At 47.0% G+C, this 19,184-nt stretch overlaps 1 protein-coding gene across 3 annotated transcripts in view; it reads left to right on the forward strand.

Annotated features, from left to right (window-relative positions):
• Positions 1-19,184, forward strand: part of IQSEC1 (IQ motif and Sec7 domain ArfGEF 1) — a gene marked incomplete at its 5' end in the record, with an annotated part of 285,707 nt that overhangs the window by 146,364 nt on the left and 120,159 nt on the right. For 2 of the 3 annotated variants that reach the window (XM_084214574.1, XM_084214571.1), the window contains one exon: positions 1,452-1,496. The exons of the other annotated variant lie outside the window; for it this stretch is intronic. In XM_084214574.1, coding sequence (XP_084070700.1) covers positions 1,452-1,496 — 45 coding nt within the window. The remainder of the gene's footprint in view (positions 1-1,451; positions 1,497-19,184) is intronic. 3 annotated transcript variants of the gene reach the window in all.

A 19,184-nucleotide genomic window follows, 5' to 3' on the forward strand; every position in this document is an offset into this window, starting at 1 on the left:
CTGACTGAGGGTTTGGGTGCTGGGGAGTGCCTGGGATGCCTGACTTCAGGAAGGAGAGCCAGGATTCCTAATGAAGCTGTAATCCTGCTCCTGGGGTTTGTGCAAGGAGTCCCCAGGTCAGGAGTGCTCAGTGTCACCAGGGCTGTGCTGGGGCTGGGGCTAATCACTGCTAATTAGCATCTCCTCAATATGCACAGCACATCCCTGCTGCACAAAGACACTGTCTGAGAAATATTTATTCATAGCAGCACCAAGAGCCCAAACTGCTCCCAGCAGATTTTTTCTGCAAGTCTGGGTTAAAAGCAAGGCAAAGCCCCACTGGGTGAGCAGGCTGGCACCTCCACAGCACACGGAGGGAAGCAGGAAACTGAATTATAAGTAAATGAAGTTCACCCTTTCCATGGTTAAACCAACAGCCAGCCACAAGGTTGGCATATGTGAACCACCCCCTCAAAATTCAGCACCATTCACAGACCCTGAGCTGGGGAAACAAACAAATTACAGGGTGGCAGAAGCTCCCCAAATCTGTTTTCAAGCTTTAGTGCTTTAGTTAAAAGCTATTTGGACAATATGGTTTGTTTCCATTCCTGTACAGCTAATTCTTGCTGCTTTTGTGGCCTCCTCCCTTCACACCTCCCTGTTTATTTTTGTCAACAAATTAGGAATCTTGGGATTCAAAGTAAAGATTTGCCATTGATTTATGAATGGCCGCTGTAAATATAATTAATGCAATTCTAATGTGAATTTTATGAACCTCCACAGACTGTACATGTTTATGGCTCTGTGAGCAAAGGCTGATCTGTGGCCATTTGTGTAAGGGATAGAAATGGATGAGTGCAAGTAACTATTTAAAAATGATGGGGCTTTGGCTGATGTTTTATTACAGCCTGTGAAAAAAACTGGCTTCACCCTCAAAATAGAACTCTGTTATGTATATATACTGTTGTTATAATAAACCTGGAGTCATGCTCTGAGAGAGCAAGGGTAATTACACCACACTGCATGTTAAATATTGCTGCTCAAAAGTCAGCATACTTAGAGAACTTCTTCAGTTCCTACAATTACCTGAACCCTGTGCTGCAATAATTCTGCAGGACAACTCCCCAGGTGCCTTTTTGGGTAGAGAGCAGAAAGCCCCAGAGTGTAAAAGTCACTCAGATACAGAGATGGAGTGCTTTTAGAATATTGAAAATTGATCAGATTGTGGCTTATTCAGACAAATGTTTCTCTAATTCCTTCTTCTCTAATCTAGGAAAGGGTGATGGTATTTTTGGCTGGGTATTTTTATTTACTCTCATGTTTAATGGCATGCTAAGTACTCTGAAATGTCAGTAGGAAGGAAGAGAATGTAAAGTCGTTGATATTTAAGGACATAGAATTTCTGAATAGTTCATGCTTTATTTGGTTTATACTTTAATGCTTCATAATTTTATTCTTTTGCTGTCACTCAGGACTTCACTGGAAACAGGAAGCAGCATCTCAACTGACCCACTCAGGTACTGTAGCAATCATAGCTGGTAGCTGTAGGTTTGAGCTGACAGAAATGCCTTGCTCTGCAGCAGCTGCACATCTCACAGCATCACCTTGCCATGCCCAGCCAGCAAAGGCACTGACCTGATGGCTGGATATTCCTAAGAGTGGATAATTTGCTCTTTTCCAGGATTCCCACTTGAAATTAATTTCTAGCTTCCGAGCCTGGGTTTGTTCTGGGAGGAGCACAAAGGGGAGGGACAGAAGGTGTGTCTGTGCCCAAACCACCTTCCTCTCAGATTTTTACAACCTTCATGCTGCCAGTTTTTGGCCTGTCCTGTCCTGGCAGGTCTGTGCTGCCTTGGGGACAGTTGTGTGGAGATGTCACTGGTGTTTCTGTTGCTCAGCATTCTGATAAAGCACCCACCCTTCAGGGAGCTCTGTCACAGCAGGCACTGCCAGAACTGGGGTTTTACTTTGATCACTCCATTTAGAAAGAAATGTTTGGCCCTGTTAACACTGCATATCAAATGGGTACCTTGCATCTTTTATTCTCATCCCTACACACTGAAAAGTGCATCAAAGGCACAGATTTCCTTTGATAAAGCTGGGGCAGGGTCCCTCCCTCTCAAATTGCCAGCTGGTTTGGTACAAGTCTTCCTTTGGAGATGCTCTGGGTCGAAGATCTGACTTTTTCCCACATGATGTCATTTGAACCTTGCTTGAACACAACGGTGGGAGCTGCTCTGTTTAACCTTATTCAAATTAAGGCCCCTCTGTAATTAATCTTCCATTCTTACCCAGTGTAAAGTCTTCTGAAAGTGAAGCATTTGCCTTGTTGCCATTTCCTAGCAGCCTCCCCCTCTGCTGTGATATTCCCTTTGTTCTCTCACAGCACTGGACCTTCAGTCCCCACTGTACTTCTGTCCCATTGCCAGTGTGATGGGAACACTGGGCCTTTGTCTGGCAGGACAATGCAGCAAAAATCCCAACTTCCCCCTGCTCTGCTCCTCTGCAAATCTGTTTTAACAAGAGCACCATGTTGCTGGGGTGTGATTTACCAGAGCCAGGTATTGCTGCCACCTTTATTGCAGGCTGGAAATAGATTTTATTACAATGATTTTCTTCCATGGAGCATTTTTTCCCATGGGAGGAGGGTATCAGTGAGGAATATGGAAGAATTAGATGCATGCAGTAAATCCTTCTGAATGTTGAGGACTGGGCTGAAATAATACCTGGGGGTGACTAGACAAGGATTTTAAAATGCCACTCTTTAGCTACAAATTAAATAATTTTGTGAAGTGTACAAAATCTGGAGCAAAACAATCACAGAGGAGAAACTGAAGAGAACTGTTGAGATTTTATCTGGTAAAACTGAGAATTTTTCTTAGTGTTAAATAGTTATAGAGGGAAGAGCATGTCACACCTAGTCCACTTCAGCAGGTCAAATAAGCCTGCTCTGGAGCTGTAATTAGACAGAATTAAGGCCATTATTTATTAAGTACAATGAAAGATAATGGAAGGTTTCTTGTTCCTGGATGTGTTCTCATGAACCTGTTGAGCAAATTGGCCTTTGAACAACCCAGAAAATGAGATGTACCAATTAACATGGCCCCACCCAGTGTCCTGTCATATATTTCCTTGTCAGGGTACTCTTTTTGCATTTTACCTGCTCACAAATGTCCTGTCCCCATCACAAGGGACATTTCCCCTCAGTGCTGGAAAGAGTAAAGGTTAATATGAATGTTTTGCTTCTGTTCATTATAAAGAAGAAAACATGTAAAAATTGGCATATTATATCTGTGTATATGTTGGTTGGCACAATTTCTTTCATAGCCTGCGCAGGATTTATTCTGGATATTTTGAGTTGGCCTCTGTCAGCTTTCAGCTGGCATCTAAAAATATTTTGTTTCCTAGTATCTAAATTTTAACATGTCCCTTCTGGAGGGTTGAATTGCCAGGCCTGTTCCAAATTATCTGGAAATTTAAATGTTTGAGCTCTGCAGATATTTGGGGCGGATTTGTTATCTTCTGTAGCAAATTGATCAGCCAGTGGTTGTGTGAGCCCAGGGAACAGATGTGCAGAAGGGACAGTCAGGATTAAGAGAACAGCAAAGTTCTTCCTACCCTTCTGCAGGGATAGTTTGGCAGCTGAGTGGCTTAATAACCAAAAATAAAGGGTGGGATCAAATGGTGATTAGAATTCATCTGCGGGGGAGTGCAGAACTCTGAGAGCTGTCTGAAGCCAAAGAACTTTGTTTTGAGTTTCTGGAAGGTTTCTAGGCAGCAGAGCTGCCCTTCAATTCAATATAGATGGAAGAGACCTGGATTTATGTCCTGACTCTCCAGGCATCTCTGCAGAGCTTGGCACCAACACCCTGGGGTGTCCCCAGGTATCCCCAAACCCAAGGGCTCTGTGTGAGCTCTTCCACCTGCCCTGGTGGGGCAGGGATGCTCCAGGGGTGCTACCCAGGAATGCCTGCAAGGGGCAGGGAGGGACATCTGCTTTGCCAGAGCCTTGAACACCAACATTTGCTTTATTCTTTGTGCAGCCCAGGAATTTCCCCCCAGCTTTGATGCAAAGGCCACCTAGTGCACTTTTTTTTGTGTGCTGTGGTGTCCTGTGAGCAGCAAGACCTTACAACATCCAGGAGGAACTTCAGCATCTCTTTGCTAGCCCAAACCCTTGGTTTGTAGCCCTGTTCTCTACTCCCCCCATTTTGAATGTGGTGTGTGCAGGGTATCATGGATGAATGTGGGATCCACACTGTCTGGTTCCTGTGAGATTCCTGAACTCCACAACACACGAGTGGCTACCATGAATTTTTGTGTGTGGCCAGTCGAGTGTTTCACCCTAGAGTCTTGAAAGACTTGTGGAAAACAATTTAATGACTGCAATTCCTGTGCTCCACCTAAATAGGGGGATACACTGTTTTTCTGGGGAAGTGAAATATTTTTCAGGATTGTTCCTGGCATATCAGTCTAAAAGTTTAACTAAGTAAATAACAGCAGTTCAACATTAGTACTTTGTGAAAGATTGTCACCAGACAAGTCAATTTTCCTGGTCTGCCCAACTTTTGAAAGCAGTACCCCAGGAACTCCAGCAGGCACTGGCTTCATGCTGGGGTTATTTTATCCCTCAGTGGATTGTTTTCCTCCAGCCTCAGAGCTCCAGGGGTTGGCAAGAAAACCACCCCTAAAAAAGGAGGTGGTGCAATGTGCGATTTCCACTTGGCCCTTTTTTTAGGGGCTGTTTTTGAAAGCCTTGTCAGAGGCTGAACTCTGAGTGACTGCAGAAATTCTCAGCAAACTGCTTACAGCTCCAGTGCTGGAGCTGCAGCACATCCAAAAATCCCTGCTTGTGTCAGGCCTGGGAATTCCAAGTCAAAGGTTTCAGTAAATGCCTTTCTGAAAGAACCAGTTCTACATCCCGGCTGAGCGTGAGGTGAAGCTTAATTTCCTTTGTTGTTTTCCTCTGGAAGACAAGTGAAAATGAAGAACGTGTTGAGATCGTGGGGCTTTTCATTTGCAAAAGTCCTCATTAGCATTTTCTCTGCAGGGTGGGATAATCATGCTGGATGCTGTCAGGAAATCCATGGGTACATGGCTCCTATGCTCCAGCCCACTGCTTAGAAATAGATAATTAGGGTGATAAATAGGATTTTTTTTTTTTCTGGAAAGGATATGATGCTGAGAAAGAAATTGCTTTGCAGTGTGAACAGACAAAGGGGAAGTTTTCAGGAAAGTCTCATTTCAGGATTGAGTCTTTGGCTGGCGTCTCCTGAGCTTTCTTGTCTTGGGCTGGCTTTCCCCTTTTTCCTTGATCCTGGGAATAGCTGGCCTTGATTATGGGATGTAGCCATTTTTTTTCCTTTCTTTTTTCCTTCTTTTTTTCTTGGAATATAAAAAAAAAAAATCCAGACACAAAAATGTTACAACAGGGAAAACTCAATTTCTTTTCTTCTTTCATTTTTTTTATTTTTTTTTCCTCCTTGTGCTGTTTTTTTGTGGAAACAAAGGAAAAAGGATTTCCCATTGCCATCTTGGCAGCACCAAACCCAGGGCAGGAGGCAATGCCAGGAGGTTGGGGCTCACCAGCAGCCACTGGGTCTCCCTCAGTTCCTCTTTAGATAAAACCACCCTGGAGAACAGGGGATGAAAAGCAGGGATGAAAGAGTTTTGATAAGAAAATCTAAATATCCTCTCCATGATGGCATCAGTGACTTGAAAATTGCCAAGCTAATGAAGCCCAAGGGAATATGAGTGCAGGAAGATAAATGGGCTTGGATTTGGGCAGTGTTTTGTGTTGTTGGGGGGATGTTGCTTCTCACAGATAACCAGTCGTGTTTGCTTAGGAGTCACCAGCTCTGGTGCTGCTCTGAAAGAAATCCCAGCAAATAAGTGCAGGCAGCACAAGGAAAGGACAGAAAAGTGTGCTTGAAAGAGAATCTTCACAAGAAAATATTTTTTTTAAATCCCCAGTCAAGCATATTTTTTCACTCCAAGTTGCTTTTCTTATGATCTGGTCATTCCCACCACCTGCCCTGTCCTGTATAAGGTGTTTTTAGGGAAATACCACACAAAGTGTGACCCTGTTTAATCATAACCCCCTGATTTCCTTACTGCACTAAACTGCCAGTTCTTACTCACATATTTTTGTAATTTCATTTAATTAAACTTACACAAGGCAATTTTCTAAGAAGATTCAAGGCACTTCTGTAACTGCACAGTGACAATGAGGAAAACCAGAACCCCTAAATATAGCTTATATAGATCCCTAAATATAGCTTATTATCCAGGCACTTGGGGAATTGGATAGGTCCACATGGAAAAGAGCCTCAGGTTGAGGCTTAGGGCTTTGGTTTTCTTTGCATATTTTTGAAACAGTGTTAAAATTCTTGTGGCATTTTGGGGATGGGATTGTGGGGGTGTTTCATGGTTTGTTTGGGTTTTTTTGTTTGGTTGGTTGTTTGTTGCTTTTGTTTTAAACACTTGTCCAAGTGCCAGAGTGGTTTTGAAGCATTTAGTCAGATTCTGCTTTTGGTTTTGTTGTTATGACTGTTGAACTCTCAAGTCCCTCTATACCTGTTTGACAGCAGTGCAAGCTGTAGCCTAAATGCTTCCTGTGAGGGATTTTCAGAAATGAAACACAATCAGAAACAGCTAAATTGTGCTGGAAGAGTAAACTTACAACAAACTGCACACAAGCATTGGTCTCCCTCAGGACACTTCTTATTTATCAACAGCAACAATTTAATTTTTTTTTTAAAGATAAATTGCTGTTGAAGCTCTTGTGTGCCAGTCCTGTGTGTTGCAATGGAGCAGTTCTGTGCTGTTGTTAACTCAGAGTGTCCTGCCTGGAGAAGGGGAGGGATGGGCACAGATCTCTGTTCTCTGACTAGAAACAGCACCTAGGGAAGGGCTGGAGCTCTGTCAGGGGAGGGTTAGGGTGGAGATCAGGGAAAGGTTCTACCCCAGAGGGTGCTTGGCACTGCCCAGGCTCCCCAGGGAATGGGCACAGCCCCGAGACTGCCAGAGCTCCAGGAACAACATTCCCGGGGTACCCAGGGTGGGATTGCTGGGGTGTCTGTGCAGGGCCAGGAGCTGGATCAATGATCCTTGTGGGTCTTTTCCATCCCAGGAGATTTACAGAATCCCAGACTGATGTGAGTTGGGAGGGACCTTAAAGCCCAGCCCTTAAAGCCACCTCCCACCATTCCAGGTGGCTCCAAATCCTGTCCAGCCTGGCCTTGGACACTTCCAGGGAATCCAAAGGCAGCCACAGCTGCTCTGGGCATCCTCTGCCAGGGCCTGCCCACCCTCCCAGGGAGCAATTCCCACCTAATCTCTAATCCAACCCTGCCCTGTGTGATTCTGTTCCAGGATTCTCAGCCGTGGCAGTTCACGTTGGGATAGAGAGGAAAGGAGGAGGAGGAGGGGAGGGGAGGGAGTCGGTAGAATTGGGCCATGGTAAAATATAGAAATGTTAAAGATTTGTGTTCCTGTGTTCTCAGAACAAAAGCAGCCCGCGTTTATCGTGCCCGGCAGAGGTTTCGGTGGCAATCGCTGCTGTTCTGCCATCCCCAGCCCCGGCAGCTCCCAGCCTGCGGCTCGGGGGTGGCTCCGGAGCGGCTGCGGCTGCCGGGATCCCCCGGGATGCTCCGCCGGGATTCCCCGGAGGGGCTGTCCGTCCCCGCCGGCAGGCTGCCTGTCTGTCCGCCTGGCTCTCTGTCCGTCTGTCCTTCTGTCCGTCCGTCCGTGCTCGCGCCCCGGGGGCTGTCCCGCTGCCGCCCCGCGCTTCGGGGTTGGTTCATCCTCCCCCCTGCGCTCCCTGGCAAAGCGCGTTGGGAACCAGATAAGCACAATCTGGTGTGCGAGCGGGAGGGTCTGAGCTCCTGCCTGCCTTCTTTTTTTTTTTTTTTTCCTTTTTTTTTTTTTCCTTTTTTTTTTTTCCTCTCTTCTTCTGCTTTTTTCCTTTTTTCCGCTCCTTTCCCCTCCCCTCACGAGAAGCCCCCAGCTCCCGAGGTGCCGCAGACAATGGAGCTGATGTGCTGGTACAGGAGGAGCTGATTAAAGGGGGAGGATAGGGGGGAAAGGGGAAAAACAGGGAAAAGGGCAAACCCTGCAGCCCCGTGTGCTGAGATCACAGCTCTGCTCTGGGTACCGGGCAGTGGTGTCACAGCCCATCGAGATAATTGCCTGCATTTTCCGAAGTTCGGGGAGCTCTAAGGATGCTTTCCAAGGGTCCATCAAAGCCCGCAGCTGGGATTTCTCCACGCTGTTAGTCCGGGGCGCTCTCAGAACGGCCTAAAGCAGCCGAAAGCAGAAGTGGGATTTCTGTGTAACACCAGTGATCCCGGTAGGACTGGGGGCTGCGGGAGAGCCGAGCGGCGAGCGGGATCAAAGAGCGCCCATGAATCCGTGTCCTTTGTGCGCCCGCCTCTTTGTCCGAGCGGGGCACGGGGGCTGCAGGTGCTGAGCGGGCGGCGGGGCTGCCCCGGCTGCGGGCGATGCCACAGCCCCGCCATGGGCCACGGACAGCCGGCTGCTCACCGCGCTTGAGTCATTCAAACCCCAACAAAAAAGTCTTGTGTCGCTAAAAGCCCGCTGCAGACCGCGGTGGCGGCGGCAGGAGTGCTGGAAAATGCTGAAGTTAAAGGCCTTCTGCTTGGATTACTGGCAGTTTTTATGTCTCCAGCCTCTCCATGGTTTCTATAAAAGGTAAGAAAACGTTAACTCTGCAATGCTCTTCAGCACATGATGATGCCACCAGGGTTTTTCCTCGCTGTTGTGCTCCCTGGGAGAAGGGAGAAGGGAGTGGTAGGCAATTAATGAGAACTTGTGACAAATATTCAAATATTGTAAAGCTGCTTCTTTCTTTCTTGGTTTTTTTTTTTAATTGCTTTAATTATCAGCTGCTGTTGTCTGTGTGCATGCAGATGTGAAGGTGAGGGTTCTGTTTGGTTTTAACCTCTACTTTAGGTCACATCACCTAAGACTCAGGACTTTTTCTCTTCCCTGCTGTTTTATCCTTAGGCACAGTAGCTCATGCTGGAGTGTCCACACTGTACGTGACACTGGCAGATTAATTGAAATGTCATGGGAATTTATGGGACGCAGAGAAGAGCCTTTATTTCCCTGAGATATTTAGCAATATAATAGTTCATCTTTCCTCTCCCTCCCAGCACAAAGTGCACATCAGAGTCATTCAGAGCAGTGGGCACTTCACTTAGACAGGTCTGACACCCAGCTTAAATGATTGATGGTGAATGGTGATCCTAAAGAATAGGTCTGGGTGTCAGATGCATTGAGCTTGCCTATTTAATGGAACAGCAAAATAAGCAATTCCATTTAACATGTCCCTGAACTTACCCTGATGCTTTTTAATCTACACTTCGTTTTCCTTGCTCTTGATTTATGCTGCTGAGCAGAGGGAATGGGATGGGTTTGAATTTGCTGGGGGTAAAGTGGGGATCCCTTTGCTGTGAACCCAACCCGTGCGATTCTCTCAAACAGGATTCCGTTCTCCTTACGTACACTTTCTGCCCTGGCTACCTATTGTCAGCCTACAGAAAGTGCTTTGTACTAAATGCTAATTGCAGTTGAATTTTTCATGCAGGGACTGAAGGCTGGAAAAGGGAACTGTTCCAATCTTTTTCAAGGTTTCGGGGCTGCCCCGCACGTTCTGCATTGAGTAACACGGGACCCTCGTCTGTGACCATTGGCTTGTGAAGTTTCAAAAGATAGCTTTATTCTCCTCTCCTTGGAGTTTTTCACAGATTCCACTGCCAAGCCAAAAAATTCCCAACCCAGTCCCAGGCCATTGTGATGTTTTCCTTGCTGAGAAACCATATAAAATAATAGAAATGGAGCCAGACTGTTTTGACACAAATACTGAACTCGAGCTTTCTGTCTTGGGTTCCTGGCAAAATCCCAGCTTTGTGGCAAATGAATTTACTGGGGAGTTATTCTACATCTCCTAATGGAAATCCCTGCAATAGGGCTGCCCATTTATTTCCTTCCAGAGAATTAATTTACTTGCCATCACAGCCTGCATGTGCTTGAATCTTCTGTCTGCATGAGCAGCACTAAAACCAGGCCTTAAGCACTTCAGCATCACATAGAGGCACTTTGTTCTCATCTTTTTGAGAAGAAAAGAAAATTGAAGGAAAGTTGCGACTTCCTCACATTTGAAACAAAATAATTTGTTGGTTAAAGCACAAACAAGTGTGAAAAGCAGAATAACAAACTGCAGAATAACAAACTTTAAATGCAAGGAAGTTAATCTGAAAAAGAAAGAAAAAAAACTTTCTGGAGACTTTCAATTACTTTTTATTAGTGATTGTAAATTGTTTAAAATGCTCTTGGAAAAGAGCCCGGGGGCAGTGGGGAGGATCTGTGTGTGTCCCGTGTACATATTTCCTATTTTTGTGTGCAAAAATGAGGTAACAGATAGCCAAAGCAGGACTCTTGGGTGACATTTCCATGGAGTGACCATGCTCTTTCCTTCTGTGCACTGCCTGACTCTGATGTTCAGTTGCAGTCACTGCTCAGAGCTGTGGAAAATGTTCCTGGTTGCTTTGGAAGCTGTGACTTGCTGCTCCATGGTGGGATGTCCAGCTGTGTTTTCCAGCTTTTATTATTCAGGGAATTCTTGTGGGTTCATGTCCAGAGAAGGGAACGGAGCTGTGGAAGGGTTTTGAGTGGCTGAGGGAGCTGGGAAAGGGGCTCAGCCTGGAGAAGAGGAGGCTCAGGGGGGACCTTGTGGCTCTGCACAACTCCTGACAGGAGGGGACAGCCAGGGGTGTGCTCCCAGGAACAGGGACAGGAGCAGAGGGAACGGCCTCAGGCTGGGCCAGGGCAGGCTCAGGGGGGATTTTGGGAAAACTCCTTCATGGAAAAGGTGGGCAGGCATTAAAACAGGGCAGTGGTGGAGTGCCCATTGCTGGAAATGTTCAGGAAACACATGGATGTGACACTTGGGGACATGGGTCAGGGGTGGCAGTGCTGAGGGAATGGTTGGACTCAATGATCTTTGAGGGCTTTTCCAGCCAGAATTCAGTGATTTTGGGTCTGCTGCCTGGCCTGGACAATTCTGATTTTTGGTATCATTTTATCTTGCTCTGGGGTGCACTTCTATGGAAGCAAAATCCATGGACTTGAAGAGGATTCCGTGCAGGGTGTGTTGGGGTTTGTGGTGGCCCCACTGCCCAGAGCTGTGGGGCTGGGAGAGATTGAGGACAAGGAAAATGATCCATTCCCCCTCTCTGGCTGTGGCTGCAGTGCCAGCTGGGGCACTGCAAGCAAACACTGAGCCTGGGTGATGGGAGAAAGGAGAACTAGGACAGGTTTTCAAGTTTATTTATGTATACAGGGTAAAAAATCCAGCTCCAAAATAGCAAGTTGGGCATGTGGCACTCCTAAAGAAATGCCAGGTAAGGGCAGATGCCACGTGTACAGAGAGAGCTTCTCTGGAGTTTGTTCTCTCAGCACAGCCAGGGGAGGGGGAAATTAGGAGAGATTCACCAACCACACTTGCAGTCTGTTCCTTGAATTTGGCAGCACCAGGACTTTGCTCATCCCATGTATGTTCCCAAAACAAAGTGTCTGCAAGGTAGCAGTGCTTGTGCCTCCAGTAATGTGTTTGTAAACCAGCAGATAAACTGATTTATCCAAGTGTCAGCAAATTGCACAAAGCAGGCTCGCAGGACTGGGGTAGAAACCTGCTCCAGGAAATGTTTGGTAATTCAGTGATTCATGAAAATGAGATTTCAGTGCTCTTCAGTTGCCAGTAACAGCGAGTGCATTTTGGTCAGAGCCCCTCACTTGAGGCTGCTTTTGGTACCCTCTGAATACAAACACTGAGGATGCTGAGATGTGTTTCTGTGGCAGATTAAAGTGTAAGATGAGCAAATCACAGTCAGGTTCCTGTGGGCATGGCAGGATGAACGTCTCATGCTTTACTTCCAGGATTATTATAAACCCATGTGAGTCCAGGTTTAGCATGTGAAAGTGAAGATTTTCCTTAGCCAGGGGGGAAAGCTGCAGCTCCGTGCTGTGCTGCTGCCAGCTGGTGGGTAATAGCCCAGGCTAGAAATTGTTACCATTAGCATTGCATTAAAGATCAAGCAGAAGGTGAGGAAATGTGTGACTGGCACCGAGGGCAGCTGTAATCTGCAGATTTTCCCTCCCAGAATGTCTCCTCTCTTCTGGCTAAAACAGGAGGATTTCAAAAAACAGAAAGCAAGTGCCAAGTTTGTAAAGGCTGTTTTATTGGAATGCCTTGTTTGGCAAACAAAACTGTTTTTAAATTATTTCTTGTCATTTTCAATTTTTCTTTCATTGGTTCGGTCTCTCCAAAGGAGGCACGAGTCCCTTCCAGAGCAATTAGGGCCATTTGTAATGAGCCACCCCAGTGGAATAAGCAAAGGGAGAGGTGGCTGCCTCTTTGAAGGCAGGGATTAGCTGGAATTGTTTCTGCCCCCCTTCAGCTGGGACTGACAGCTCCAGAACCCTGCTTCAGGATAGGGTGATTCATGTGCTTGAGCCCATCTCTGGGCAAAAGAGGTCTGTATTTTGGTGTATGATTCATTCCCATGAGGATGTTTCAGTGTTGATTAAAAATGAAAATGCTTTCATGAATTGGCTTGTTAGGAGCAGCTTACTGCTGCCACCCTGGAATATCAGAGTATCTGAGTGTCAGAAGCTACTTGAAGCCACTCTGATATTGCACTCTGCAGGGCACCTGCGGCTCTGTGCTCATCCTCTCTCCCACTCTCTTATCCTAGAAAAATGTGTAGCATTTGAAGCCATGAAAGGAATTGCCAGCCTTAATTTAGATGCTGTTTCAAAGGCAGCACACGGGCTTGAAGTGATCTGTGTCAGGGCTGGCCTTTGGGTTAACTCTTTGTTAAAAAGAATGTGCTTTGAGAGGCTTTGTTCCTCGTTCCTGGTGTTGCCAGCGTGGACTCTGCTCTGGGGTTGTGTGAGGTGGCTTCAGATGTGTTGGGTAACTGGCACAGAGCATGCTGCTGCTCCCTTTAAGGGGAAGGCAGCATAAAAAAAAGGTGTAAAGAGCTCCTTGGCCATGGGTCACTACATAATTAAATTCATTATTTAAAAACAGATTTAATGAAGGGGGAAAAACTTGTATACAATCCTATAATCCCACATTCCTGGAGGTGATGGCTGCATGCTAATTACAGACCTCAGGAACAGGAGAAAGGGGAAAAATCCTGGAAGTTCTGGTTCATGAGGGCAGGGAAGTGCTTTTGCACAGTGCTGGGCAGTGCTGTCAGTGGGTTTGTGCATCTCCTCTCTGTCACTTAAACTGAGCTCCTTTGCAGCATCTCAAAACAAAAGCAAAGTGGGTGGGGAGAATTACTGGGGCTCTGCCTTGAACTTGCATTTGGAGTTCACCATATATGTTGGTAGAAACAAATAGAGTTTGCTTTCACTCGACAGTGACTTCATCCAGAGCAGGGCTGAGTCATGTGCCCCTGGAGCAGCTCCCTCTCCAGAGGATCCTTTGGCCAGGCTGCTGCAGCTGCAGAGCAGCTGAGAGCTTCCCCCACCTCTCAAATCCACTCCCTCTCACAAGCACAGCCTGCAAACGGCACACATTGCAGTATTCCCACAGTCAGCAGAAAAATTATCAGGAGCAAACCCTGAAATAAATGCACAAAGTAGCAAAAATGCCTTAAAAGCCATCAGAGGATTTCTCTGTGCTCGGGGAAGTGATTCCAAGTTGAGAAATTTCAATGAAAATACACCAAATACCTGCTAATCTGGTGGAAGCCTTCCTTGCCATGTCATTAATGGTTGTGTGTGTCTGAAAGAGTCTTTGTGCAGGTGTTCATTGCTCACATGCCTGAAATCCACACTTCTGGTTTGCCTGGCACACCTCTGCTTTCACCGAGGTGAGCCGTGGGATTTGGGCACGGCTGAGCCAAACCCTGCACCAGTCTGGGCTGTGATGCCTCCCTGGACCAGTGCTGGAACTGGGCTAGGTCTGAAACCCAGTCTGACAGTTCCTTGGGTGTGTACCTGCCTTTTCCCCTCCCCTTTCCCTGCCTTTTCTCTGCCTTTTCCCACCTTTCCCCTTCCTGCCTTTCCCTGCTTTTTCGCTTCCTGCCCTTCCCTTCCCATTTCCCCCTTCCCATTTCCCCCTTCCCATTTCCCCCTTCCCATTTCCCCCTTCCCATTTCCCCCTTCCCATTTCCCCCTTCCTTTTCCCCCCTTTTCCCTTCCTGCCTTTCCCTGCCTTTCCCCATCTTTTCCCACCTTTCCCCCGCCTCTCTGCAGTCCTCAAGACATCAATTCTCCAGGCTTCCTAAAACTTTCCATTTCTCCACCCCCTTCCCTCTCACCCAGGAACCATCTGTGAGCCCTCAGGTTCTCCCTTCCTCACTCTTGCACAGATTTTAACCTTCCACAGACAGCTCAGAAGGCTGATGGGGGGATTTTTTGGAACTGGGGTGCCTGTGCTGGGGGTTCCTGCCCTTTAGCTGGATCCCTGGAGCACTCAGGGTTTGCCAGGCTTTTTTTTCCCTCTCCAGTCTCTCCTGTCTTTGGATGCAGCTGATGGGCAGCCCCTGGAGCAGTCACATTTTAATTGTGCCTCTGGCTCCGTGCCCTGCAGAGGGGAATTGGAAGCTTTCTGAGTTCCCTTTGATCGTTGTCCAAGTCTGAGTCACAGCACAGGGAGCCCGGTGGTGGCCTGGAGACATCCCAGGAGTCTCTCAGAAGCTGCAGCCTGGAGGGTGCTGGAGGGGCTCTGCCAAGGATCCCAAACTCTTCAGCATTTTGGGGGTGAGGGGAGATGCCCTTTACCGAAATGCCAAGGCCAGGCTGGCTTTGTTCCCCAGCAGGACTGGCATGTGCATGTCACTGCTGTCAGCTCCCAGGAAACACCAGGGTTTGCATTTCCTTAGGAATGTTTGTGAAAAATCAGCAAAGGAGGTTTCAAAGGGAAGGGAAGAGAATGCAGTGAAGGCTGGGAAGAAAACAGTGGTGAAGATATTTTATTAAAACCTTCTAAGTCAAAATGTTGGCTGGTTGCAGGTTGAAGAGTTAAAGATGCCCCGAGTAGTCCAAAAAGCCAGAATGCTTTTTCAGAGAAAAATTTCAACTCCATCTCTTTGTAAGACTCCTTGCAATCCTTAATTGGTAATAGCTATTGTATAAGGGGAGTGCTACCTAAGTTAAAAATAGGTCTGGGAGTGCACTGACAACCCAAACCAGGCTGGCTCCAGCAGTCACATTTTCCTTTTGTCTAATGACCTACAAATCTAACATACATCAGGACAGAAACGCTGTCAAATCCTGGTTTGGGACCATTTCATTGTGGCAACGCTTCAAAAATCCAGGCAAACCATGTTCCTCCCCTTTGAGGGGTTGCAGCAGGGCAGGTTCCCTGGGGCAGGATGCTGTGCTGAGCTCATTTAGGCTGGGCCTGGGCAGAGGGGCAGCACTGATCACCTCACACACTGTGGGTGAGGGGATGCTGCCATCCAAGGCACTCAGCTTTAGCCAAAGCCAAGCCAGATTCATTGTCCTGGCTGCTGCTTTGCTCTGGGCTCCTCTCCCTGCTTGTACCCACCAAGCTCTGCTTATCCTCCTGCAGGCCCTGCTGCCAAGCAGGAGTGGATCTCCAGAGGGGGGAGAGTGATGGAGTGTGAGACTCCAAATGGAGCCCTGCCTTTCTATTAATAGCATTTAAAAGTAATGCACCACCTCCAACTTGTAAAGGAGCCTCAGCTCCAGCATTTTTAAATACTTAGAGTGATTTATGTCCCTGGTGGTGTCTTTGCCTGCAGCAGCTTTGTTTCCAATGTGAAAATTAGAAAATAGATTAAAAACCTCCCATTCCTCAGAAATGGCCTCAAGCTGTGCCAGGGAGGTTTTAGGTTGGATATCAGGAAAAATTTCTTCACTGAAGGGGTTGGAACGGGCTGCCTGGGCAGTGGTGGAGCCCCCTCCATGGAGGGATTTACATGTGTGGATGTGGCACTTGGGGACATGGATCAGTGGTGGCCTTGGCAGCGCTGAGGAATGGTTGGGCTCGATGATCTTTGAGTGCTTCTCCAACCTCAATGATTCTGTGCTTCTATTCTGCCTTTCCTTCCCTCCCCACCCCCCAACACTGGGGTTTTGGGGGATTTCTAACTGCTCTCCATTGCTCTGGGTTCCCTTAGGAACCAAAACCATTTGGAGAATCCCATTATTGTCCCTAAAATGGGTGGCATTTGCTTGGCACTGGCCAAGTTGAAGGCTTTGACAAACGTGGTAAATTCTTCCCAGTGTTTCTGTGATATTGCTTCTTCCAGCTGTTTCCCTGCCCTGCAGCAGCTCACTCATCCTGTGTGCAGTCAGCAGAACCAAAGCTCTCTGTCTGTCTTGGTGTTCCAGGCTGCCTTGGTCCAAACCCTCCTGCATCAGCAGCTCCCCTGCAGCCCCAGCAGCTGAGCAGAGCCTTGCTGCTGACCCTGCAGTTCAGGGGGACCCACCTTCAGCTGCCTCCATGGTGTGCACAGCTCCCAAAAGCCACAGCATCATCTCTGAGTCAGTGGTTGTGGCTGTTGGAATTAAAGATTTCCTCCTAGATTTCCTCCTAGGAGAGATGCAAAATGTTGTGCAAAGCTGAAAGTCGCTTTTCCTGGTTTACAGGCAGCAACATGCAGGTCCAAGGCATCCAGTGTGGCCACTAGTGATGCTGGGTTTGGCAAAAACACTGCTGAAGTGGGAAAAAATTTTGGAAGGAGGCAGAACTTCTCCTTGCACCTTCCTGTTGCAGGTCAGGAGGACTCAAGAGCCTGTGTTCCATGGGGCACTGTCATAGGTACAGACACACAGGGCTGCAGGGAGGAAGAGCTGCTGTGGGCTCTTGCAAGCAGGGCAGAGCTAAAAATTTTCCAGGGAGAAAAAAAAAATCAGCAAATGAGTAAATCTGTGCGGGGAGTTGAGCTCGGGTGGGTGCAGTGATGTGCTGCAAATGGAATCTGTTTTATTGCAAGGGGAAGAGATAAGTGATGAAGTTCTCATCCACACCCAGGGGGGAGGAGCAGCCCAGGCAAGCAGCTCCAAACAGCCCAACCTGTGTGAGTGTGGGGTGCAGGGTCACTGCAGTGGTGACAGGAGGTGGTGATGGGTGCAAAATCCATGCCCAGGGCAGACAGGGCCCTGACAGTGCTGGGGCTCATCCTTGTTGTCCTGAAGGGAAGGCAAACAAGGCTTCCATACCATGAAATCACTTGACATGCAAATGTGTGCCTTGTTTGGGGCACAGTGATGTCGATGGAACAAAGGGGAGGGAAGTAAACAGCCCAGACAAAAGGGCCCCACTGTCCCACTGCTCCTGGAAAAGCTCCTCTGTTCCTCAGTGGGATTGTTCTGCCTACTGACAAACAGCTCATGTGCCCAGCTCCTCCTGGCCATCCCTTCTAGGACCTCCTCGGTGGTGATAGCCCAGAGAAGCTGCTTTTAGAGAAAATGAGAGACAGAATCAGGTTCTATTAATCTCCAGTTCTTCACAGCAATCAGCAGCTATTCCCTGGTGCTGCTGGCACATCCAGGCAGGCTCTGCAGGATGCTGTGGCCTTGAATATTCTCCTCAAATATCATCCCAAGGAGCACCTCACACCAATCCTTTCTTCATATTTGCAGCAGAACAAATAGCACTTTCTCACAGCTGAGCTCTAATCACAGAACTGAGCTGTGATTTATATTAGCTCATGGTGTGATTTGCGCAGTGTGCAGCATTTTCTGGATGTGTATTAAATTATATGTATTTTAACAACAACAACAACAACAACAACAACAACAACAACAACAACAATAATAATAATAATAATAATAATAATAATAATAATAATAATAATAATAATAATAATAATAATAATAGTAATCCTCCCTGCTTGCTTAGAGGAGAAGCTACTTGGATTTGTCCAGGTCTTCTGGGAAATCAGTGGACAAGCTCAGCTCAGGAGCTGAAATACACTCTAAACTATTTAATGGTCTGGTTTTCATGGGAAGTGCTGCAGCAATGATTCAAAAACCAAACTAAATCAAAAACCAGTCCCCTGCAGCATCTCACCTCTGCCCCCATGATGTTCCCACGTTGTTTTAATTCCTTTGGTCACTGGTTGTGCACAAAATTTAGAACCATGGCTGAAGGAGGTGATGAAAACTCTGCTCTCTTGTAGAACTCATCCACTGAATCTATCTTTAGAGAGAGATAAAAACACTATTCCTGCAGATGTTGGTGCTGTCAAAATATTGGGACTGCAAGGGAATCAAGGAGGGTGTAATCTAAATACATCAATTACACCGAGGGCTCAGGATTGAGCTCAAAGAGAGGGAGGGAGCTGCCACAGCTGAAGGTGCTGTTTGATACCTCTGTGCTGCACAGGAAAGAAACTACTGCTTTTATTCTCTTTATATAATGGGTTTATTTATGCCAGATGAAATCTTGCAAGTGTACAGGGTACAAAAGCCAGAAAATCTCTCCTGTAGGCATTTCATCTCTGAAGTTAGGGAAGGGACAGGGTTCAGCCGGGCTGCCTGAACTTACGTAGCTTTTTCCAGCATTGAAATGTATTTCTGTGATTATGTTAGAAGCAGATGTATAAAAGTTTTCTAATGTAATTTTCCTTCATTAAGGCAGCTGATTTAAATGTGCAGCGTGCTGTGGAACTTGGTGTGACTTTTCCTACCCAGCCATCAATGGCTTGCTCCAGGAGCAATTATCAGGAACTCCCAAAGCAGAATGTATTTCAAAGAGTGGGAACAGTCATGAGACCCTGGGCAAAATGGCCTCAGAGAAAATGGAGTTATGCAACAGCAAACAGACAGTTAATCACGGGCTGATTCTGCTCTGTGAAGAAACAGCATGAACTCGGTTTCTTGCTTAATTAAGTTTTATAATATAAACATGTATCTGATGTCCAGAAGGGCCCCTGATAATGGTGCTGTTGACCTGGGCAGAGAAGGGAGTGTGGGCTGAGCAAAGGCTCGGGGAACTTTAATCTGTCAGAGCAACAGCTCTGACTTTCAGGGTGGTCTTGGAGATGCCAGGGCAGGATTAAAGGGCTGGTCTCTACAACAACAGTCACAATACTTTTTTCTAAAGTTTTTGCCGTGTGAGTGTGTGCTGGGGCTTCAGTTCATTGAAACTTTTGGCTATAAATGCAGTGTGTTTGAACTTATTCAGCACA

Source organism: Fringilla coelebs (genome assembly GCF_963513975.1).
Source record: "Fringilla coelebs genome assembly, chromosome: 13".
Lineage (NCBI taxonomy): Eukaryota > Metazoa > Chordata > Aves > Passeriformes > Fringillidae > Fringilla > Fringilla coelebs.